This window comes from Salmo salar, chromosome 29 (assembly GCF_965601325.2).
Source record: "Salmo salar chromosome 29, fSalSal1, whole genome shotgun sequence".
NCBI classification, from domain to species: domain Eukaryota; kingdom Metazoa; phylum Chordata; class Actinopteri; order Salmoniformes; family Salmonidae; genus Salmo; species Salmo salar.
The window spans coordinates 9508531-9533219 of NC_138319.1; the positions used below are offsets into that span (position 1 = coordinate 9508531).

General features: G+C 42.1%; 1 protein-coding gene across 1 annotated transcript; it reads right to left on the reverse strand.

Annotated features, from left to right (window-relative positions):
* Nucleotides 1-12969: 12969 nt before the first annotated feature.
* On the reverse strand, nt 12970-24219 carry inhbaa (inhibin subunit beta Aa). The gene is made up of 2 exons (XM_014180629.3): nt 23238-24219; nt 12970-15722 (listed from the first exon to the last, which is right to left on the reverse strand). The coding sequence occupies exons 1-2, from the start codon at nt 23677-23679 to the stop codon at nt 14926-14928; spliced, it is 1239 nt and encodes a 412-aa protein (XP_014036104.1). The 5' UTR covers nt 23680-24219; the 3' UTR covers nt 12970-14925.
* Between the last annotated feature and the right edge of the window lie 470 nt (nt 24220-24689).

A 24689-nucleotide genomic window follows, 5' to 3' on the forward strand; every position in this document is an offset into this window, starting at 1 on the left:
TAGCATTATTCTGTCACTCATTCAATAGTCAGTCCTCTGGATACTGTAACAGAGAGAAATTTGGCCCCTCGGAGGGGGAAAGGCTTACTAGTCCTTTGGCATTGTCCTTTGTTCCTGGACCATTTGCTACGCAGCTCCAGGTGACAGAGAACACAGAAATTAGGGCCGAGCCTACAATCTGATTGGTCAAAAGACCAATTAGTGAAATAAATATCAGAATTGGGCAGCCACAGTCCTTTATCGGCTTCAGTACACTGGCAATGGTGTTTGGCATGGTGGGGGCTGTGGAAGCTGAGACTCTTTGTGCTTGGGGCCAATGTTGTTGTCCTTTCTGCGTGTATGGCCAGCTGGATAAGACTCTGCCAGAAGTGGTCTAGGGCTCGTAGACCATAACCACCAACTGTTTAGACCTCTTGCAGAAGATATTCTGATACTGGGCATCTCCTGGAAAGACATGGTTGTGGTGTTAGCATTTTACACTTTTTGCAGAAGGGACGTAGGGCAACTCGCCTTTGTTGGTAGAGGTCTCAACTGATTGGGACCTAAGTGTTTAAAGACAGACTAGTGTATTGTTGAGGAACAATGAGGACATTGGGAGCTGCATTTGAGAGGAAAGATCAGTCAACAAAGTGAATGGGCTGGGGGGCTGCAGAAGGTCTGAGAAGTCTTTGGAGGGCAGTTTTTACACAGCATGTATTGTAGCGTATGGGAGATTGAGGAGAAATGGTACCTTTCAATCATTCCAATACACACACAATACATTTACTGTCTCTAAGCTGCACAACCAAAACCCCATTCCTCATTTTCTCAATTATAGACATGTCTTTGTATTATGATTTGAGAATCTACAGAGAGAAGAATGAGGTGGTTGTGTCATTACAGTTGTAGTCTTGATTTTATACCCTTCAGTGTCCCTTGTTGGTTTTTATCCCCACAATCTTGTTGTGCTCCATAACCGCAAGGTGTGTCCCCTCCCTCATGCTCATGCACTCAAAATTGCACTCAAAATTGGGTATTTTTCAGCAGGACATTGTGGAAAGACTCCAGATAAACTGAGTTTTACAAAGAGATAAGGTCAAAAGAGAAAAGGGGTAGACTAAATTGATTACATGGTCAAGAAGGTACTCTGTGGTCCTCAGGATACATCTAACCACTTGTAACCCATAACACAACCACAAACCCAGACAAACTACCCAATTCATGTTTATGCCATGCTTACTGTAAATTGAGCTATCTTAGCCGTCAGCTTGTAAATATTTTTTCCAACTTACCTTCACCTTGTGCAGAGCTAGGGGTTGGAAGCACATGCTGGTGTGGAATCAGATTCTGTACCACCTACAACAAAACACACAACAATACACAATTCAACCACCCCACTAATTGTATTGATCTCTATTAAACTGGCTAGCTTAGCACCAACCAGCTGACAACCAACTAACCATCCATAGACTATTTATACACATTCATCATTGCTACCAACACACAAACAGAGAGTGAGTTAGTTATATCGACAATTCTATTTTAAGTAGCAGAGTAGTTTTTAGGGCGGTGCTAAAGTGATCTTCAGAAGTAAACAGCGGCTTTGAGAGTCATGATCGCTTACAGTGATGACGCAAAATATGACTAGGTATCCCCCCCTTACCCCCGTCACTGTCCATTTCTTGTTTTTAAACGATGAGAGAAGTCCTACACCTGGTGGAGAGAGATTGTAAGACAGAAATAGTTGCTTTATGCGTGCTGTACGTTACGGCATGACACGTCATGACGTAACAGAGGGTCAGTTTTTTCTACTTTTCTCCAATACTATAAAGTCATTACCATGTCGATTAAGCTTGAATAGAAACGTAGTTCACACCCCAGATTTTGAAGTCAACACAGTCGCTACAGTCCCATTAGTTTTCTTTGCAGCCTCGTTTGAATGTTGCGGTTGCGCACATCTGTACGGAATGGGGTGAGTTTACGTTACCAGATTAAGCTACTCTTATTTGCTAACGTTAGCTAGCTTATGTTAGCTAACATTAGTCAAAGGTAGAACGAACAAACAAACATGTTTACTTTACTGAAGGTACCAGTCTAACAGTGACTACCATGGCATAGGCGAAATTGATTGACTGTGTGTATCCAAAAGATACCTAGCTAGATGATTTAGCTGATGGCATTCAGAGTTCAATACAGGACTGTAACGTTAGCTAGCTAGCTAACTTACCTAGTCCAGTTAGGCTAGCATGCTAGCTAACTTTACGTTACCTCTAATCAAGAATCATCCGTTTTGTTGTGAAGGAAAAAAACAATGGTTTCGCATCACTTCTCAGCTGTCATCACTTCAGCCAGAAAATCCCTCTGAAAATCACTGGTCACTGTAAGCATCATTCATGATAGCCGCAAGCCACTGGCAGCGTTGGTGTAAATCTCTAGTGAGTAAAATTGTGAAAGAGAACAAATGTAAACGCTTCTTTGGAATTAGCACAGACACAGAACACCACATGGCCATGATGACAAACATTTGTGAAAAACAAACGTTTTACATTTTTTTGTTAATGACTATTTGCCATGAGAGCAAGAGTGAAATTTCCCTTTAACAATATGTGTGACAGACTCCATAAACAATATGTGTGACAGACTCCATGTGGTGTACATTTGACTCTGGGTGTAAATACAGACAGGCTCATGATTTGCAGGGTACCAGAGTACTAGATTACATTTTATCATTAGAAATTGTAGCCTCGCTGTCACGTTCTTGAAAATGATCGGACCAAGGCGCAGCGTGAGTATAGTTCCACATATTTATTTAAGTGAAACTAACAAAACAAAATAAAAAAACTTACAAAGACCGTTAGGACGTAGTGCCCAAACACACTAACAATCAATCAATATCCCACAAAACACAGGTGGGGAAATAGCTACCTAAATATGGTTCCCAATCAGAGGCAACGATAAACAGCTGCCTCTAATTGGGAACCACATTAGCACCAACATAGAAATAGACATACTAGATCACCCCCTAGTCACACCCTGACCTACTACACCATAGAGAACCAAGGGCTCTCTATGGTCAAGGCGTGACACTCGCACACACACACATACACACTTTTTTATTGCACACACAAACACTTCACAAGATGCAGATACATTTATTGAAACGTTGACCCTTTGAATGTTCTTACACCCACTGTTATGTAAGTTAAATTGTATTGGTTTGCCAATGTTTGGGAGGTATGTGTGGGTATTAAGGAAATAGAGAATACAGTAAAATACTATGAACAAGCAGATTGAACTTTCACCAAAAGCTGTCACAACATCAAAGGCTTACATAAATCCTCATTTTAAGTTTCAAATGTTGTGTTGTCACATGTTGTGTTGTCACATGCAAAGGAAACAGCAGGCGTAAAACAGTACAGTGAAATGCTTACTTGCGAGCTCTGTCCCAACAATGCGGAATAAATGAATAATACAGACATGAAAATACAGGGGCCCCTGTGTGAGTGTGGGTGTATATGTGTGTGAGAAGAGTGTCAATGTAGATAGAGACCTGTGGATGAGCATAGAGTCAGTGCAAGTAGTCAATGAGGGTAGTCCATGGGAGATAGGGAGGGCAGTGGTAGTTAGCTCTTCAATAGTTGTATGGCCTAGGGAAAAAAGTTGTCTCAGAGCCTGTTACTGTCACGCCTGCTCCCGCTCCCGCTCCCCCTCTCTGTCACTCGAGGGCGCCAGGCTGTCCATCACTACGAACACCTGTCACCATCGTTACGCGGATCAGCGCTTCATTGTACTCACCTGTACTCCTTCACGTTTTTCATTGCCTCCCCTATATCTGCCTATTCCTCAGTTTGATCCCTGTGTCAGCATTAATGTCGTTATGTTTCCCCTGTCCAGACTAGAGGTCGACCGATTAATCGGAATGGCCGATTAATTAGGGTCGATTTCAAGGTTTCATAACAATTGGTAATCGGTATTTTTGGCCACCGATTTGCCGATTATTTTTTTCTTTTATTATTATTTTTTTTTTTACACCTTTATTTAACTTCATCTGCAAGTCAGATTAAGAACACATTCTTACTTACAATGACGGCCTAGAAACGGGGGTTAACTGCCTTGTTCAGAGGGGATTCGTTTTTGCAACCTTCGGTTACCAGTCCAACGCTCTAACCACCTGCCTAACATTGCACTCCACAAGGATTAACAGGCTGACTACCTGTTACGCGACGGCTGCAAGAAGCAAAGGTAAGTTGCTAGCTAGCATTAGACTTATAAAAAACGATCAATCTTAACATAATCACTAGTTAACTACACATGGTTGATGATATTACTAGTTTATCTAACGTGTCCTGTGTTGCATATAATTGATGTGGTGCCTGTTAATTTTCATTGAATCACAGCCTACTTCGACAAACGGGTGTTGATTTAACAAGCGCATTTGCGAAAAAACTACTGTCGTTGCACCAATGTACCTAACCCTAAACATCAATGCCTAACAGGAATATTTAGACTTAGCCACCCGTTAGATAAAATACGGAACGGTTCCGTATGTCACTGAAAGAAAAAAACTTTTGTTTTCGAGATGATAGTTTCCGGATTCAACCATATTAATGACCTAAGGCTCGTATTTCTGTGTGTTTATTATATTATAATTAAGTCTATGATTTGATAGAGCAGTCTGACTGAGCGGTGGTAGGCAGCAGCAGGCTCGTAAGCATTCATTCAAACAGCCCTTCGCTGTGCTTCAAGCTTTGCGCTGTTTATGACTTCAACCAGGGTGGTATAATTTGTGGAACGTTCCAACAGGAATCTATTCCAAAAACTTTGTAAATAACAAGGTTTCCAAAAAACAACGCATACAAAGTTGTATAGCGGCAGAATAAGACACTGGGTAGGGAGTGATCTATTTCATTGTGTTTTTCACTCATCACGTTTATTCCGAAAAATGTCTGTCCTCACTCTGGTTGCCTATGGACAAACATTAAGAATAAGCTACGTGGTGAGTTGATGCCTATTCGGCAGCTAGTTAGCTAGGTTTGTATGGGTTGCTACTTTGTATGCGTTGTTGGTTGGCAACCTTTTACTTTACGTTTTTTTGGAACAGATTCCTGTTGGAACGTTCCACGAATTATACCCGCCCCTTCAAGCCTATCAACTCCCAAGATTAGGCTGGTGTAACCGATGTGAAATGGCTAGCTAGTTAGCCGGGTGCACGCTAATAGCGTTTCAAACGTCACTCGCTCTGAGACTTGGAGTAGTTGTTTCCCCTTCCTCTACATGGGTAACGCTGCTTCGAGGGTGGCTGTTGTCGATGTGTTCCTGGTTTGAGCCCATGTAGGAGCGAGGAGAGGGACGGAAGCTATACTGTTACACTGGCAATACTAAAGTGCTTATAAGAACATCCAATAGTCAAAGGTATATGAAATACAAATCGTATAGAGAGAAATAGTCCTATAATTCCTATAATAACTACAACCTAAAACTTCTTACCTGGGAATATTGAAGACATGTTAAAAGGAACCACCAGCTTTCATATGTTCCCATGTTCTGAGCAAGGCACTTAAACATTAGCTTTCTTACATGGCACATATTGCACTTTTACTTTCTTCTCCAACACTTTGTTTTGCATTATTTAAACCAAATTGAACATGTTTCATTATTAAATTGATTTTATTGATGTATTATATTAAGTTAAAATAAGTGTTCATTCAGTATTGTTGTAATTGTCATTATTACAAAAAACAAAAAAATAATCGCCGATTAACCGGCATTGGTTTTTTTGGCCATCCAATAATCGGTATCGGTATCGGCGTTGAAAAATCATAATCGGTCGACCTCTAGTCCAGACGCTGTTCGTGTTTTGTTTCATGTCTGTTACTCATGAAATGTTCACTCTCTGTACTTGCTTTTCGTCTCCCAGTGTCTGTCCTTACAGAATGGTGACACCAATAACGGAAGCATCAGGGAGTTTTGTTTTTTGTTTTGGTTGGTGACGTCGGGTCCGGGTGCCACTGCCAAAGGAACCGGGGTGCCTCAGATGGCTCGTCAGGCTTCCACGCCTTAGCTGGCTCGAGAGGTTTCCTTGCCTCGGTTGGCTCGGCAGGCTCACACCCCACGTCATGCCTCAGCCGGCTTGTCAGGTTCCCACCCCACATCATGCCACAGCTGGCTCGTCGGGCTCCCATGCCTCAGCCGGCTCGTTGGGCTCCCATGCCTCACCCGGCTCGTCGGGTGTCCACTCCTCAGCCTGCTCGTCGGGCTCCCACACCTCAGCTGGCTCGTCGGGTTCCCACGCCTCACCCAGCTAGTTGGGCGTCCACTCCTCAGCCTGCTCGTTGGGCTTCCACGCCTCAGCCGGCTCGTCCGGCTCCCATGCCTCGGCCGGCCCGTCAGGCTCGTCCCAGTGTCGCCCCTATCAATCAATCAATCAAATGTATTTATAAAGGCCATTTTTAATAAAAAATTTTACCTTTATTTAACTAGGCAAGTCAGTTAAGAACAAATACTTATTTTCAATGATGGCCTAGGAACAGTGGGTTAACTGCCTTGTCAGGGGCAGAACGACAGATTTTTACCTTGTCAGCTCGGGGGTCCGATCTTGCAACCTTTCGGTTACTAGTCCGACGCTCTAGCCGCTGTACAGAGTGCTGTATAGGGACCCAGCCTAAAACCCCAAACAGCAAGCAATGCAGATGTAGAAGCACGGTGGCTAGGAAAAACTCCCTAGAAAGGCAAGAACCTAGGAAGAAACCTAGAGAGGAACCAGGCTCTGAGGGGTGGCTAGTCCTCTTCTGGCTGTGCCGGGTGGAGATTATAACAGTACACGACCAAGATGTTCAAACGTTCACAGATGACCAGCAGGGTCAAATAATAATAATCACAGCGGTTGTAGAGGGTGCAACAGGTCAGTTGGCTTTTCATAGCCAACTGACCATTCAGAGTTAGAGACAGAGTTAGAGACAGCAGGTGTGGTAGAGAGAGAGAGTCGAAAACAGCAGGTCCGGGACAAGGTAGCATGTCCGGTGAACAGGTCAGGTCATAGCCGCAGGCAGAACAGTTGAAACTGGAGCAGCAGCACGACCAGGTGGACTGGGGACAGCAAGGAGTCATCAGGCCAGGTAGTCCTGAGACATGGTCCTAGAGCTCAGGTCCTCCGAGAGAAGAGAAAGAGAGAAAAAGAGAGAGAAAGAGAGAGAGAATTAGAGGGAACATACTTCAATTCACACAGGACACCGGATAAGACAGGAGAAATACTCCAGATATAACAGACTGACCCTAGCCCCTTGACACATAAACTATTGCAGCATAATTACTGGAGGCTGAGACAGGAGGTGTCGGGAGACACTGTGGCCCCGTCCGACTTTACCCCGGACAGGGCCAACCAGGCAGGATATAACCCCACCCACTTTGCCAAAGCACAGCCCCCACACAACTAGAGGGATATCTTCAACCACCATCTTACTACCCTGAGACAAGGCCGAGTATAGCCCACAAAGATCTCCCCCACGGCACGAACCTGAGGTAGGCGCCAACCCGGACAGGAAGATCACGTCAGAGACTCAACCCACTCAAGTGACGCACCCCTCCTAGGGACGGCATGGAAGAGCACCAGTAAGCCAGTGACTCAGTCCCCATAATAGGGTTAGAGGCAGAGAATCCCAGTGGAGAGAGGGGAACCGGCCAGGCAGAGACAGCAAGGGTGGTTCGTCACTCCAATGCCTTTCCGTTCACCTTCACACCCCTGGGCCAGACTACACTCAATCATAGGACCCACTGAAGAGATGAGTCTTCAATAAAGACTTAAAGGTCGAGACATTTTTTGTTCTAGTCAAGATTCTAGCAGCCGTGTTTAGCACTAACTGAAGTTTATTTAGTGCTTTATCCAGGTAGCTGGAAAGTAGAGCATTGCAGTAGTCTAATCTAGAAGTGACAAAAGCATGAATACATTTTTCTGCATCATTTTCTGACAGAAGGTTTCAGATTTTTGCAGTGTTACGTAGATGGAAAAAAGCTGTCCTTGAAACAGTCTTGATCTGTTCGTCAAAAGAGAGATCAAGGTCCAGAGTAATGCCAAGGTCCTTTACAGTTTTATGTGAGATGACTGTACAACCATCAAGATTAATTGTCAGCTCCAACAGTCTCTTTGCTTCTTGGGACCTAGAACTAGCATCTCTGTTTTGTAAAACATTTGCCGCCATCCACTTCCTTATGTGTGAAACACAGTCTTCCAGGGAGGGCAATTTTGGGACTTCACTATGTTTCATCGAAATGTACAGCTGTGTATTGTCCGCATAGCAGTGATATTTAACATTATGTTTCCGGATGACATCACCAAGAGGTAAAATATATACTGAAAACAAACGGAACCTTGAGGAACACCGACATTTACAGTTGATTTGTAAGAGGACAAACCATCCACAGAGACAAACTGATGTCTTTCCGACAGATAAGATCTAAACCAGGCCAGAATTTGTCCGTGTAGACCAATTTGGGTTTCCAATCTTTCCAAAAGAATGTGGTGATCGATGGTATCAAAAGCAGCACTAAGGTCTAGGAGCATGAGGACAGATGCAGAGCCTTGGTCTGACGCCATTAAAAGGTAATTTACCACCTTCACGAGTGCAGTCTAGGAAAAAAAAATAGGATGATTGATAGAATAATTTGTATGTTTTAGAATAATGGCTCCTGAAAGGAGCCGAGTACCTAATAAATACCCTCGGGAAATAGTAGGTCAGAATAAGGGAGGCTTTAAGGGAAGAGGACCAAACAGAGAAGGCAGAAAATGGACAGGGTTGGTAGAGCATGGTGTTTACAACGCCAGGGTTGTGGGTTCAATTCCCATGGGGGACCAGTACGGGAAAAAAATGTATGAAATGAATGAAATGTAAGTCGCTCTGGATAAGAGTGTCTGCTAAATGACTAAAATGTAAATGTAATAATAGGAGGTGTTTTAATTGCGATAAGACGGGACATTTCGCCCAGGAGTGTAAGGCTCCCTGTAAACATTGTGACCGAGTAGGACACAACCACTGAAATTGCAACCATAAGCAATAGTGTTGGTGGTTCAGTGGTAGAATTCTCGCCTGCCATGCGGGAGGACCGGGTTTGTTTCCTGGCCAATGAACTAAAACCTGGGTTTTAATTGTAATTTAACTATTGGTATGTTTTGCCTGGAAAGATACGGTCGTTAGTGTTTGTTTAAGATATAAACCGAACGTTTTGATAGCTTGTTTAGTTTAAATTGAAAGACTAATTCATTCAAAATAATAGCGAGGCGAATTCGATGTAGTACGTTGTCTGTTGCCTAAATGGTCGGCTGAAATGACATATAGGGAATGGAGTTGTATTTAAGTAACTTAATCAAAGAAGAGACAGTTACCTGAATCTAATTAACCTCTATGGGACCGGCGGGATGAATTCGTCCCACCTACGTAACAGCCAGTTGAATCCTGTGGCGCGATTTTCAAAACCTTTGAAATGCTATCACTTCAATTTCTCAAACATATGACTATTTTACAGCTATTTAAAGACAAGACTCTCGTTAATCTAACCACACTGTCCGATTTCAAAAAGGCTTTACAATGAAAGCAAAACATTAGATTATGTCAGCAGAGTACACAGCCAGATATAATCAGACACCCATTTTTCAAGCTAGCATATAATGTCACAAAAACCCAGAAGACAGCTAAATGCAGCACTAACCTTTGATGATCTTCATCAGATGACACACCTAGGACATTATGTTATACAAAACATGCATTTTTTGTTCAATCAAGTTCATATTTATATCAAAAACCAGCTTTTTACATTAGCATGTGACGTTCAGAAAAAGCATACCCCCCGCAAACTTCCGGGGAATTTACTAACAATTTACTAAATTACTCACGATAAACGTTCACAAAAAGCATAACAATTATTTTAAGAATTATAGATACATTACTCCTCTATGCACTCGATATGTCCGATTTTAAAATAGCTTTTCGGATGAAGCACATTTTGCAATATTCTGAGTAGATAGCCCGGCATCACAGGGCTAGCTATTTAGACACCCGGCAAGTTTAGCCTTCACCAAAATCCCATTTACTATAACAAAAATGGTCTTACCTTTCCTGTTCTTCGTCAGAATGCACTCCCAGGACTTCTACTTCAATAACAAATGTTGGTTTGGTCCAAAATAATCCATCGTTATATCCGAATAGCGGCGTTTTGTTCGTGCGTCCCAGACACTATCCGAAATGGTAAATAACGGTCGTGCGCATGGCGCATTTCGTGACGAAAAAATTCTAAATATTCCATTACCGTACTTCGAAGCATGTCAACCGCTGTTTAAAATCAATTTTTATGCCATTATTCTCGTAAAAAAGAGATAATATTCCGACCTGGAATCTGCAATTAGCTAAACAGCCGAAGGAAAATACTGCACGGGGTCGAATCGGGCACGCGCTTAATTCCATTGTCCTCTGATGGGCCACTTGGAAAAGGCGATAATGTGTTTCAGCCTGAGGCTGGCTCGTCATCGTTCAGGTTTTTCCAGGGCTCTGAGAGCCTATTGGAGCCCTAGGAAATGTCACGTTACAGCTAAGATCCTGACTCTTCAATACACAGAAGCAAGAACAACAACACCTTGTCAGACAGGCCACTTCCTGCATGAAACCTTCTCAGGTTTTTGCCTGCCATAGGAGTTCTGTTATACTCACAGACACCATTCAAACAGTTTTAGAAACTTTAGGGTGTTTTCTATCCAAAGCCAATAATTATATGCATATTCTAGTTACTGGGCATGAGTCGTAACCAGATTAAATCGGGTACGTTTTTTATCCGGATGTGAAAATACTGCCCCCTAGCCCAAAGAAATTAATTATAATATGAGCGGATAGGTAATTGCGATAGAGTTGTGCCCACCGAAATGTGTTTTTTATTCTAAAAGAGTTGAATGAAGTATTTTATAAATTTGGCAATTTACATGTTACTTTTAAGTTTTGGACATTTAATAAGTGTGAAGCCGAAAGGGAAGAGAAAGTTGTAAAGTTCGCTTTTAATCTTATTGACCTTTGGGGCAAGTAGGGAGAGTGAGTGAGATAGAGGCCGTGAACTACCAGGTTGAGAGAGCCTGGCAAGTTTTTGTTTGTTTTTACATTAGGGTTTGCAAATACCCACACACAACAAATAGTGTTGATATTTTTAAAATGCTATGTGTGGATTGGTGTGTTCTATTTCTTTTGGGTTTGGTGAGATTTCCATTTGCTGTAGGGCTGCGATATCTTAAAGGGGCATGCACACACATGGAATTGTAGAAGTTTTATTTTCTGAGTTTTAATTAAACATGTGAATTCTTTTGATAAAGAAATGTTCTGGGAACCTGGGATACAACATGTAGGAAATGTTTGAGGGTTTTTCATGAATTTGTCTAATATAGTAAGAAATACTTCTTTGAAGGGGTGGTATGACTTTTGACCTCTATCATGGCTTTCCTTTGTGGTCTGATCAGCCTCATTGGAAAGCCATTTGGATAATGAATTTAAGGTAATTTGTAATACTAATATTGTGTAGTTCTTTTATAGTTCTTAGCCATATTTGTAATTTGGACCAATGTGAAGAAGGAGATCAGTCACTTGCTTTGCATCTATCGCTCCCCCACACATTTGAGAATGATTGTTCTCTTTTTGAAAGCTTGGTGTTTTGTAAAACTTGTTCAATGTCCAATAATGCGTTGAAGCCTTTGCACTGTGGTATTGACTGTTTATGTGCCTATTTCAAAATGTCTATCTTGTTCTTCTATGGACTGATCATGTGTTACTTCCAATTTCCTGTAATGTACATTTAGATAATATTTTTTTAAATCATTCATTAATACACTGTAGTCCTTGCCACATGCTTTGAGCGTTGGAGCAAGTGTAGAAGGATTCCACCTTATTCTGGTATTGTCCCCTTGCATATTTGATGGCTCATTCGTAGCCTTGACCGTAGCCTCAGGGTTAGTTGTGATAGCCCTATGTGTGGTGGCCCTGTCCTTTAGTTTGGAACATATCTCAGTGTTAATCCAGGGCGTCTTTAATGAATGAACATCAAAAGGCTATGACCCACAACTTCTGCTCACCCAAAGGGAACACCCTTCTGTGGTTTCTGCTGGCCTTTTGATCCTCAGCTACTGAACTATTATAATCTGCAAGCCATTTCGGTGTTCCCCTTGTCATTAAGAGGGGGTGGCTCTATTTTTAAACAGTCCGCCTTACACACAGCTTTATGTCATCTTGACAACGATATATTTGGCCGTCTTAGTGTTTTTTTCCACTTTCGGAAAGAAGAGTCTTTCTACTGTACATGCGTGAGCACAGTAGATGTATGTGACGAGCTCCACCCGCAGCATGACACCACATTCCGTGGGAAGTGGATAGGAAATAAAAGGCTGTCCTCATGGCTTGGTCATTTCCTTCATAGCCAAACCACTGTCTCTCTTGTTTTGGTTCTTGTCTTACCTCATCAATGTAAACTGAGCTGGCCGAGGTCTACTCATGAAAGACACCATATGCTCTGTGAGTAAGTAGTCATGCAAGCGTTTGCACGCAAAATATCCTCTCCAGAACATCAGCCTGTCCTTGGTTTTCATGTTGCTCTCATTGGTGTTTTGTGTCAATGGGCTTACCAATGTCTCAGTTAATCAACTCAACACCAATAATATAAAAAAGACTTGAATTAGTATCTGATAGACGGTTTCGATGATGATGTAGTTCTTGTGCGTGTGTGTGTGTGTGTGTGTGTGTGTGTGTGTGTGTGTGTGTGTGTGTGTGTGTGTGTGTGTGTGTGTGTGTGTGTGTGTGTGTGTGTGCGTACGCTCACACATAAGGTCAAATATATTGCAGATCTTCTTTTATGGTTTATACTTATGATAGCCCATTGTTTTGTGTTTTATGCAATTACCACACTGGACTGAATATGCTTAGAACACCTTTTCAGAGATTGCCCAAAACCAAAAACAACACATTTCTGTTTTAGTGTACATCCTTTTAACTTTAATGGTGAAGCGAAACAAAACAAAAATACTTTAAAATAAATTAGATAGAAAACTTAGCCACAAGCACATTTTTGATTTGTACAACAAAGCAATGCAACATATTGGTATCTGGATTTCCATATATACAGAATAAAATATAATTTTTTATTCTTAGTCCACTTGTTTCAGTGTCAATTATTTTGTATTGATAAAAGAAAATGAAAACAAATACAACCACTTTTTTCTTCTTCTTTTTTAAACTTTTTCTCTATTAATATTTTTGTATGCATCAATGCACAGTGTAAGATACATTGTGCTTCTATAATGTTTAATGAGTCTATACTTCAAGACACAACTTTGTGAGAGAAAGTTTCGGTAACACTTTATTTGACATCCCGTTTTAAATGTGTATACTTTACATGGTATTAACCAATAATCTATGTGCAATGGATACTTTCTTGTACAGTACTTCAACACTATCAACATTGAAATAGAATTCAATACAACTTGTAATTACCTGCTGTATCTAGTGCCAAATGATATATTGTGAAGCTTGTGTCAATGAATCTCAAAGAAGCCGAAGTGTAATGACTATGTATTAATAAGGCAATTTCTAAATAACTACCTGGTAAACAGTGGGCAGTAAAATAAAGTGTTACTAAGTTTCGAATTGCTTAATTTCAGACATCGAAAGAAACCAACTCTCCAAACAATTTGTTTTACTTGTTGTAAGATGGGACCTTCCAATATTTGGTGAGATATTTGGAAATATTAAACAGTTTTAACTAGATCTTCAGGATATTTCCAAATTCAATGGACACATTCATTTTCCTCCAAAACACAACAACATTGGCCTACAGTAAGTGCTTTTTTCAGTTACATTAATAATACACTCTCCAACAACATAGTAGTGTGTGAAAAACATAAGTTAGAATGAAGCATTAAGGGAAATGAAGTCTACGTGCAGGAGCTGAAGGAATGTTTGGGCACTGATGCTAGGCTATGCTAATGCTGACCTGGACGTCTTTGTGAAATGATTGCTAACAGCCTCACAATGATGGTTGGCAACACTCACACAAACTCTTTGGTGTGGTCAAAAAAATGCTGTAGTCATACATGTGTCTACGTGTTCTCGAAATGTTTTAAACTCACGTGCTCTATTGATTTGTCCATTCATAAGTGCTTTTTAACCTCTTTTAGAATACCATTTATATTTGTGACTAGGCTGATCAGAATGTTGGTATAGTGCAAACTGAAAACGTTCGTAACGTTTTTAAAAACAACAAACAATAATATTATTATCAATAAAAAAATTATAATAATTATACATAGAGAAATGTTTGGTTCCAGCATCTGGTCAAACTTGTTTCTTTCAAGTATCTCTCAACACACACACACACAAACACAGGCACACTCAAACAAACGTAAAACATATTTTTTTAAAAACGTTTCCTTTTTTTGTTTTGAAAAAGTAAACAATTGAGAAAATGAAACAGGCAAAATAAAAATACAAATCGTAATACTTGACAAGTTGCATAGTTTTGAGATTTTTCAGGCACCTCATTCGCATGGTCTCTCGTCTTGCAGTGCATGAAAGGAGCAACTACACCGCATCTGGGTCACATAAATATCCTCTCACCTCAATCTCTTTGTTTTGTAACAAAAATATATTAAATATTATTTTCTTTTTTTTCTGAAAGTGCCGCAGAGACTTCTCTGAGTTATAGATACCCACTGGACTTGCCAACGACGGAGAACAAGCCAGTCATCAAGTCCAAATAGAAGTCGGTCTTGACAAGTGTCATGCGCTTAAGAGAGAGCGAGAGATAAAGGGAGAAGGGGAGAAGAACAGTGACGCAATGCATTCTCCTTCCTTCATCTACCTCCTCTTCTTTCATTTAGTTCTTTCTCTCTGGGCATGAGACCAACCTCCCAGCCCCACTAGTTCCGCTAGGCATTTAGGAGCAGCCACACTCCTCTACGACCATGTTCTGGATGTCCTTTTTAACGATCTTCTGCTCTTCGTTGTAGTAGAGCATGGACATGGCACGTAGCCGCGTCGGCACGCAGCACGACTTGATGTTCTGGAAGGGTGCGTAGCCCCGTATGCGGTAGTGGTTGATGACAGTGGAGTGGAAGGACAGCGAGGAGCCTGTAATGCTGGCCACGTGGCTGGGGCAGTCGCCCTCGCAGTAGTTGGCGTGGTAGCCCCCTGGCGCTATGATCCAGTCACTCCAGCCAATGTCCTTGAAATTGACGTAGAACTGGCGCTTGCAGCAGGCACTCACCTTGCCGTCGCACTCCAGGCCCCGCTTGCGGCGCCGCCGTGGCTCACCGCCCTCACCCTGCTGCACCACCGCCATCAGGAAGGGCCGGTGGGACTGCTCCCGCTCCTGGCCGCTACTGGCCGACACCAGGATGGGCGTGGCGCCAGCGTTGGCACACAGCGGGCAGGAGACCCTCAAACTGAGTGTACTGCCGCCGTGCTTCAGCAGGGCCTGGACGCTGGCCGAGACTGGAAAAGTGTGCCAGCCGCTGCGCCGCGTGTCCACCACCTTCTCAGCCAACGGCACCGGCGCCGTCTCCTCACGGCCGTCTCCACCACGGCGCTGCTGCAGCAGGCGGATAGTGACCTTGGCACGGCTGCGGTTGGTCTTGGCTAGCCGGAGGAAGATCCATACATTAGCCTGCTCCACCAGAGACAGCTCGCCACCCTCCTTGGAGATGAGGAAGTTGACCGCGCCCTGGGAGTCGCCTACAGAGGACGAGAAGTAGAGAGAGGATCGGAGGATTAGATTAGTAAAACGCTGTAATAAAGTCTGAGCTCATATCAGTGTAAGTAAAGGCTTTGCTGCCTGGTTCTTGAACTGCAACGGCCACATCTGAGTCTGATGGGGTGTGATAGGGCCACATCAATGGGACAGAGTAATTTTAGGCATGGCACACGTATCATTAGCATTGCCTTGCTTGACATGACTCAACACAGTAAAGTTCTGATCTGTTTTTTTTTTCAATTAACTTTTTTAGGTTCAATAAATCAGCAATTCTGGGAACGTCATTTGGAAATGAAGGTGTTATGTCCAATGCTGACAACAAATTGAAAAGTATTTACAGGGGAGAGTCAAAATGTACATTTTGGGTACAACATGCAAATATGTTTTGTGACATGTACACAGTCACTCACTGCACACACACACACTCATTCACAAGCACGAGCAAGCACATGGCATGACACAACACAAGAGGACTGTCCATGACATACTTAACAAACCCATCACAGAATATAATTTTGTGGTTTAAAAACCACAACATGGCATAACAAATTTTGCGTCTTCTTTACTGGTGATCATTATGGCAGCACACAATAGCCAGAGGCAAGTCTTTCAGAAATGTACAGTAAGAGGTTGAAGGATGTCAGTTATTACCCATAATAAGTACCCTTTTCACAGGCAGATGTGAATTCACTTGTGATGTGGCAACGTGTCTTCACAAGTGTCACTATGGGAGGCCTGCTGGTGTATTTGAGCTCAAATCTCTCAGCTCTGGATCAAAACTGGCTCATGTCCATGGCCCTAAGCAGAAGCATGGAGCAAGCCTCTGGAAAGCTTCTTCTAACAGATCATTTAGAACGTCTAGGCTAATCCCTTGCATTTACATAGGCAAATCTTTACAAAGTGATGTCTCAACAGCACATACAGTGAAGCTCACTTTCTGGCTTTTAACTTTGGCTCTGTGTGCTCAGAGTAAGATATTCCTTTCCTCTCTTTTTGTGGACAGACACTGCATGTTGTTGCTGAGCTAAATGTCCTCAGTGGCTGTGATGTCATTATTAGATGGGTCTGGTTTTTTAACTACACAAATGTCGCTTGAGTTGGACAGCCAGCATTTGTCATTGTAGACTCTCCCTCTAAGAAATCCCAATGAGACCCAAAGTATTCCTAGTACTTCCATGGAGGTCATCATCAATGCTTTCTGTTTGTTTACCCCACATTTGGTTGCAACAACAATGGCGACAGTTCTCTCTGTGTGTGTGTTTTTGTGCGTGTGTCCACAGACCATACCCATCTGTCCAAACACAGCCGCTGCATCACAAACGCAGCCTAAAAATAATGGGCGTTTGCCAGCGGTGGCTCCGTCATTGTTCCTTCTTAATCCTGCACTGAGGCGAAAGAATGGGACTTGCGTTAGAGTTTCCTAAGCTGTACAAACCAAAGGGGGCCCTAACCCAAAGAAAACCCGCCCTTGGAAGTACATTTGAGTACACCGCTGCTCAACATGGTTCCTGAACACATTTGTGCGAAAAGAAGGGGAAAAGACTAAAGAGAGGTACAGTAATCCCTGAACAATAAACACCAATTGTGCTGACAAGAAGGACAGTTTGCGCAGCTGTCGCACACACAAAGATAGAAAATAACAATGACACATTCCTACCTCCCCCTTTGCTTGTCTTAAAAAAAAAGGAGATGGAGTGAGGGATGGGCTCAAAATATCTGAAAGCTTAGAGGAGCATAAGTGGGGGGTTTCTCTTCTATCCAAATACTCTCCTAATTAATGTGTCCAATAATCCCACTCTTTATCCAGTTTACCTTTTTGATCCTTGAGGTTCCAGTCATATTTTATGGAGTCCTAATACTCCCACAGCCACTCCTGAGGCATCACTTCCATGAAAAACATAACAACCAGAGAGATGCCACTATAACACACTATCGAGGCATATCTTGTTTACCAATATAAGAGAAATGGAAATTATTTTAGAAAGGTTTACTGCCTAATTTGAGTTCAACAGAAATGCCTAGAGATTCACATGAACTCAATCCTATACAATCTGTGTCATTTTATCAGATTTTTTTGCAACCTGAGGTGACCTGCAAGTTACGGTGGAGATAGTTGTAGCAGCTTTAATACCTGCCAACTCAAAGTCCACTAGTAGACTTACTTTCAGAGCAGACTAAACAGAGTACTCTTTTTCATATTTGCCTCTTTGCCAGCTGCAATTTTTTAAGAGTTCTGGTTTGATAGATCAAGCACTGAAAGATTACGGCTTACTGTCTCCTGGACAGCATCAGGCATAACCACATTTTATTTGTAAATATCTGAATTATATGAATTATCATCTTGATAAGTAAAAGGCTGAATGCATTTCTTGAAAAATGTAACGTTGTTCACAGAATTGTAGCTACATTTTTCTCTGAAAGGGCCAATCATCTCATTCTTCCCAAGTGGATCGCTGTTCAATTTCGTACTTGCCTGCTCTAACAGCCATATGTGGCTCTCAAGATGTTCCAGGAATGTTCCTGGTATGTTCTAATGACAATGACAGCAATGTTTGGAGAGCTCTTGTACAAATAACCCAGTGTTCTATGAATGCCATTAGGATATACGTTAGATGTTATCACCCACCACCAAATTGAATCAGTTACATTTTAAGAATGCCTCTAAAACACGCATTGCAATTGTCTTGTGATAAACTTATAAAAATGTTGGAGGCTATCTCATGTGTACCTGAAGTCATTCCAATAGCATTCCCTAAACACTATTACAGGTTACAAGTCTAAGCCTTGGCTCATTGAATAACACATTCATAAAGGGCAAAACAGACAGTCAAAAAATGTATCATAAGGAATAAGGTTTTGAAGTGTCTGTCCTATATCTAGGAGATATAAGAAAGCTCTGGAAATATTTGTTGTTTTCTGGACATATATTTCATTTTCTTTGTCGGCACAAAACCTCCATACTTCCATTCATTTTTTTCTACCGGAACCAGGTTACCTTTAGACAAGTCCTATGACACTTGTGGGGGTCGAGAGCAAAACATATAGTTGTCATTTTACTTTTTAGGCCAAACTGTTTAGACGCTAACGTTTTCGTGAGAAGACCGATTTTGGGGACGTATATCCTAATGGCATTCATAGAACACTGGGTTATTTGTACAAGAGCTCTCCAAACATTGCTGTAGCTCGGCTACCTTCCACCGCAGATGTGGAAGGCTGGCATAAGCAGATGTGGTGGATTGAGATGCAGCCCAAGCAAAACAAGAAAGATTTTTTTTATTATGTTACTTAGATTGATGCACGGATTTGTAAATTGTAACCCTTTGGAAAACGTCAAACTAACGTTCCATCTTGGCTGAGTTGATCAACTGACCACCGACTGACCACAGGAATTGCAAAGGTCAGTTGTGCCATCGGTCAAGTAAACCCTTTCACTTACTTCCTTGGACTCTCAGCCTTGCCATCTGGTACTCCACTGTCTCACTTGCAAAAATAATCTGTGCTGGCCTCTTTGGAAGGAGATGAACCAGCGGTGGGCTTCATTTATGACCCCGTACACACAATTAGACACCCAAACCCAGGAAGCGTTCACTCTGAGGCACAGCAGGCCAAGGCATCACAGGCCAAGGCACTCTCAAGACCAATGAGAAAAGTGGGGAGAAACACTCTAACCTTTGAAGAGTGGGAGAGTGAGAGACATTCTGTCTCTATCTAGCTGCTTTATTAATCATTTCTGTTTGGCTGGACTTCGATAAAGGAACTAGAACAGTCTCTATGAATCAAAGTTTTGCCTGTCTTAGAGTCGGGACACTTTCTTGGTGCGCTTTTGGAGTAGGCATTTGCAGCATAATCATAATTTGGAGACATCAGAAAAGAGACCAAGTCGGCCATGTCACGCCTAGGCTCTTATAAAGGGCTTTGTCATCACATTCCTAAACATATTTTATTGCTCTGACTGCTAGCACAATAATGAATGGTAGTGACAGCATTGAGGAAAAAAAAAGTTGAGAATTTTTCTTTTTCCTTCAATATGTCTATGGGGCAATGCTTTTTTAGTGTTCTGCTTTTAGCAGCACTGATGGTTCATTCATTGCATATACAGATATAGGATCTTAATTTGATCACCATGTTGCAGGATAACTTTTTTGCAATGCAGTAAATGTTAAACTTGTAATGTATTTGACATTTCAGACTTGATGTATTGCAATTGTCTTATAAACTGGCTAAAATGAAGATCCTACATCTGTACACTTCCCAAGGGAGAGATGAGACCATAGATGCGGGAAGTAGGGGGGCTGAGGGTGCAGCACCCCGACAAATGAAAAAAATATAATAATAATAATAATAAATTATTGGAGAGGCATGGGAAGACAGCCACTCTTTTGTAACTGATGTGGAATGTGACCAAGTCAATGTCAGCCTCTCAAGTCCTTGTAAGAGGAGTCCTTGAGGTTGATAACTGATAACAGTGCTGAATACACAAAATACATGACCGAGGAGGCCATTTTATTGGAACAATTAGTTAACTTTCACCTAATAGGCAGAGAATAACTGTTTTCTCATACAAATCTAAATCTTCTGTCTAATGCTTATCTCTAAGCCAAAACACCTGTAGTCTATGTAGCCTAATCAACATGGCCGGAGAATGCGGTGCGGTGAGAGATACACTGTGACCGGAAGATAAATGTGGACATCGGAATTTCACTAATGATGTGTTTAATTAATTGCTGTCCTCCACGGGTAGGTGGGTTGAAAGGGAGAGTGAACGCAGACTGTGGAGGAAATTGGCACTACCAGTATTCAACACTTTCCCCCCAGTGAGCAAGGTTCTTTCATGGGAGACTGTCCCAACAGCCCAAAATAATTATTGGGGTCCATATTCCGTTGAATGAAGCAATTATATGCAGCAGAACGCCCCTACTGCACGGTTAACACTAGTTATTTACATGTTTTTTATTATTATGAAAGACCCCCAATCAGAAGTGTGGGAGGCCACTCTTACTTTTTAATCTAAAGTTAATTCAAACGCCTATTTATATCAAAGGGGAATGTTATGTTTTTTATATTTAAGCAATCAAGTACGGAGAACGTGAATGTGGAACCCAATAGTGACCCACACAGGAATCTGAAAGATTTCTTGAGTAGCCCACTCATGTCAAAACTACTCTGAATAAAGATTATGTGACTAAAGTCAGGCCACATCAACTTCTCGTCACAAATGGATTTCATAGAATGATTTACTACTCACAGGTTATGATCACTTGGGCTTTGAAATAGGTTAATGATTCATAATTTGGTCTCAATGTATTAGCTGTGACTGCATCCAGTTTAATTCAAATTATTGATTAATAATTTGTAGACAATATTTGTTTAACTAGGGCCACAGTATGGGCAAATTATGCGATCAAGGGATATGAACCAGACTGTATCCCCTTGTGGTGTATATGGGCATAGCATGGTAAAGCCTTGCTAAGAGATGTATCAATGAGAAATGTAGGCATAAGCATAACAGAAAAATTAACAAAATGTCACTGTTGGAACTATATTTCCAATTGGAAATGTTGCATATCTTTTTGTCGGCTTGCTGATTTATGCTAAGGCTTTGGTGTAATAATATTTTATCTGTCTGTTGAATTAATGTGAACTCGAGACATGGTATTTATGGTGGCGAATTGATGTGAACTTGAGACATGGTATTTACGGTGGCATACAGATGTAGGATCTTAATTTGATCACTTTTTTGTTGCTTTATTTCCACTTTAAAATGTCAAACTTGATTTGCCCTACAAAAAAATTTATCAACCCACACAAAAAATGTCCATGAATTGTAATCCACATCATAATTCACATTTCCTGTTACTGCATGATTATTTTCCTGCTGTAGCAAACTGGCTCAAATCTGTACTCTCTGACTCAGGTATTCCTAAATGGTTAAACTGTTCTTTGAAGTGTATGCTGTTGAAAATGTCAGGGAGGGAACCTGGCTTATTCTATTCTACTGCAAGGAAGGTAGCAAAACGGCTGTATTTTTTGACTCGGCTTTGTTTCCTCAACCTCATGACTCACATAACCTCAGTACATGAATCAATCAATGTAAAATTATTTGAACACGTTTTTCTCCAAATTCTGAATTGCAAAGTGTTGCTTTCACTGCCATGTTATAGCAACTTGACAACTTTTTCTAAGTTTACTGTAAAACACATTCTAGAATGAACATTTCTAGAATTCCTAAATGAAAGCTTGGAAAGTTAAGTCTATATAACTACCTCTATACAAGAAGATCCTACTTTGAAAATGTACATAGTTTTCCTAGAATTCTTTGCTTGTACCTCCGGTTTTTTGGTTTTTTTTTACCACATAACAGGAACAACAACTTGACATCACACAAGGGGGGAAATTCTCATTGAAGTCTAAGTATTGGTTTTAAACATACACTGTGTGAGTGTAAGTACGGCAGTGGGATTCGCTAAATTTAGTCTGTCAAGTCCTAGTGAAGAGAGGGTCTTGAACTCACTGCAATTGTCAGTCATGACTTGGAGTGCACATCCTTTACACTCTCATTCAAGCACTCCTCTCTCTCCCCCTGCTGCGACACAGACCCAAGACCACTCAAAATCACCTCGCCAATTATACAGTGCTGTTTTTATGAATCCAATAGCTCTGTCTCTGACCCTTTCCAAAATACTGTACCGTAAAACATTCTGCACCTTCAATGACAGTCACAGTCTGCATTGCAAGGAAAAAGGAACAATGTTCTTTTGCTGACACAGTTCAGCTTTTTCTATATCCCATTTCCCCCTCCTGGACTATCTGAGGCAGAGCAGACCCAGATCTCTCTACACATCACACGCTTGACAGCACCTTTGAACACATCACTCCACAGTCAACAGCTATCTTTAAACCCGTCTTGGAAGAACAAAAACGGAGTAGAGGCAGAAACTGGATAATAGTTATTTTTTGTTTAACCTGAAGAGCCTTTCTTTCAATAACTCTCTTTCTCGCTTGCTCGCTCGCTCTCTCTCGCTCGCTCGCTCTCTCTCGCTCGCTCTACCGTTTCTGAGCAAAGCGCTCACTTGGTCTCCCGGTGCGACCGCACTACTCTGAATAACTTCACAGCTGAGGGACTCAAGCCTGGGGGATTTCTAAGCAGATAATTGGTATTCTTTAAATCAGCAAGAGGTCATTAAGAACCTTAAGGGAGGGGTGGCAGGGGAAGTAGAGGATGCAAGCACCTCTCCGGGTAGAGTCAACAGGTTGAACTGTTCTATTGCACAGGTGGTATTAAGCAGGTAGACACTATCCCACTCCTCTCAAAGAATTAGGTCTGCAAACCTGCCAAACTGGATTTCAGTCCTATAGCCTTTGTAGCATTTAGCAAGGCTGCCTGTTAGTTTTTTGCCTCCTTAGACAATAACCTTTCTGTTGTTCTTTCTATCACTCTATCTCTCTCTCACACACGCACGCACAATCACCCCACCACACACACCTGTGGCACTCACCGGCCTCTGCAAAGGTAATGATCTCAGTCGTCTCGGCCATGTCGGCGGGGTCGAGACGCCCTTGGCCCTCGTCCTCAATCTGGACGCTGCCGTCCTCGGCCACGCGTCCCACATGCAGCTTGCGGATGGCATTGAGCAGAGCAGCGCGGGGCACCGGGTGCGTGACGTTGGGCCGCGCCTGCAGGTGCAGCATGTTGAGGATGTGCCTCTTCACTGCCTCTACCACGTCGGTTTTGCCGCCATCCTCCTCCTCGTTTAGCCGTGCCAGGGCACATGACGGGCAGTTGGTGACCTCCGGTGCCAGCTGGGATTGGGACTGGGTTTGTGGTGGCGTCTGGCCACCACCCATCGCTAAGGAGTCCGCCATGGGCAAAGAGCTGCCACCGGCGCAGCTATGGGTAAAGAGCAGAAAAATCCCACTCAGCAGGGGCAGAGGAGACATCCTAGACGAGACGAGGTCTGCTGTCCGGACAACTAAGAGCAACTCAGCACGCACCAACTGGCAGGCGAAATGATGATTGGCGGAAAAAGTGTAGGTCCTCCTGCCAAAAGAGGGGTGGGGGGAAATCCTCCAGACAAGGTATACTTAAAAACTCTGGACAAATAAATATTGTAAGACTTGGACTAAAAGTTTTTAAAAAGTGACACCTTAAACTGAAGGAAAAGTGAGAACAAAAAATTATAATCCTAGAATTGAAAAATGAGAGATGGATGGAGAAGGAGAGGTGTGGACAGAAGATGGTCTTGCCAGTGTTGGAGCGGAGAGGATGTCTGGTCCTTTGGGAAGTTTTGTGTGGGAAGGGCAGTCGTCTTCAGAAGGTTACCCCAGGGAAGTGGAGTTCTCTGTAGAGGTCTGGGAGTGCTCTCTGTGCACAAGTTGAATGGTTTTGTGAGAGTGGGCAGGGCTCTGTCTTTGCTGTCTCTCTCTCTCTCTCTCTCCCTCTGTACTTCTCCCTGTGTCTTACCGTAATTATACCTTCCTCCTCCCTCCCCTTCCTCCTGATCCCACCCTTTACTATCTCACTACTTCTGACTCATGTGTTTCACTAACTTTGCCTTTATTTATTTATTTTTTGGATTGTACTGTGTCTCACAGTGGAAGGCTTTCAAAAGTTTGGTCAATTTTGATTAATCACATTTGAAAATGCTTTAGTGGCAAATTATTTGCACTTCAAATGTGTTTTATCTTGTTGCTATGTCTCTTGTTGCTGCCAACCTCAACTTGCTCTGTTAAACTCACTTCTGTTAAATTCGACCAAATGGTTGTTGAATTATTTCTTATATAATTGTACACATTTGTTTGCAGTGATGTACAGTAAGAAGTGTTGATATGGCTTGTGTACATGTATTTAGACTGTGTTAAAAGTTGAAACTCTTAAAGTACAAATATTCAACTCATTTTGAAGATGGGAATGATTACCTTGTCTGGATACAATGGCTAGATAGTATACA

Excerpts from the sequence above, each read along its gene's own strand:
- inhbaa (XM_014180629.3), bottom strand. The coding sequence starts at position 23,679 with ATGTCTCCTCTGCCCCTGCTGAGTGGGATTTTTCTGCTCTTTACCCAT. Across the intron at positions 15,723-23,237 it reads CATTACCTTTGCAGAGGCCG|GCGACTCCCAGGGCGCGGTC; the intron begins GTGAGTGCCACA and ends CGTCCTCTGTAG.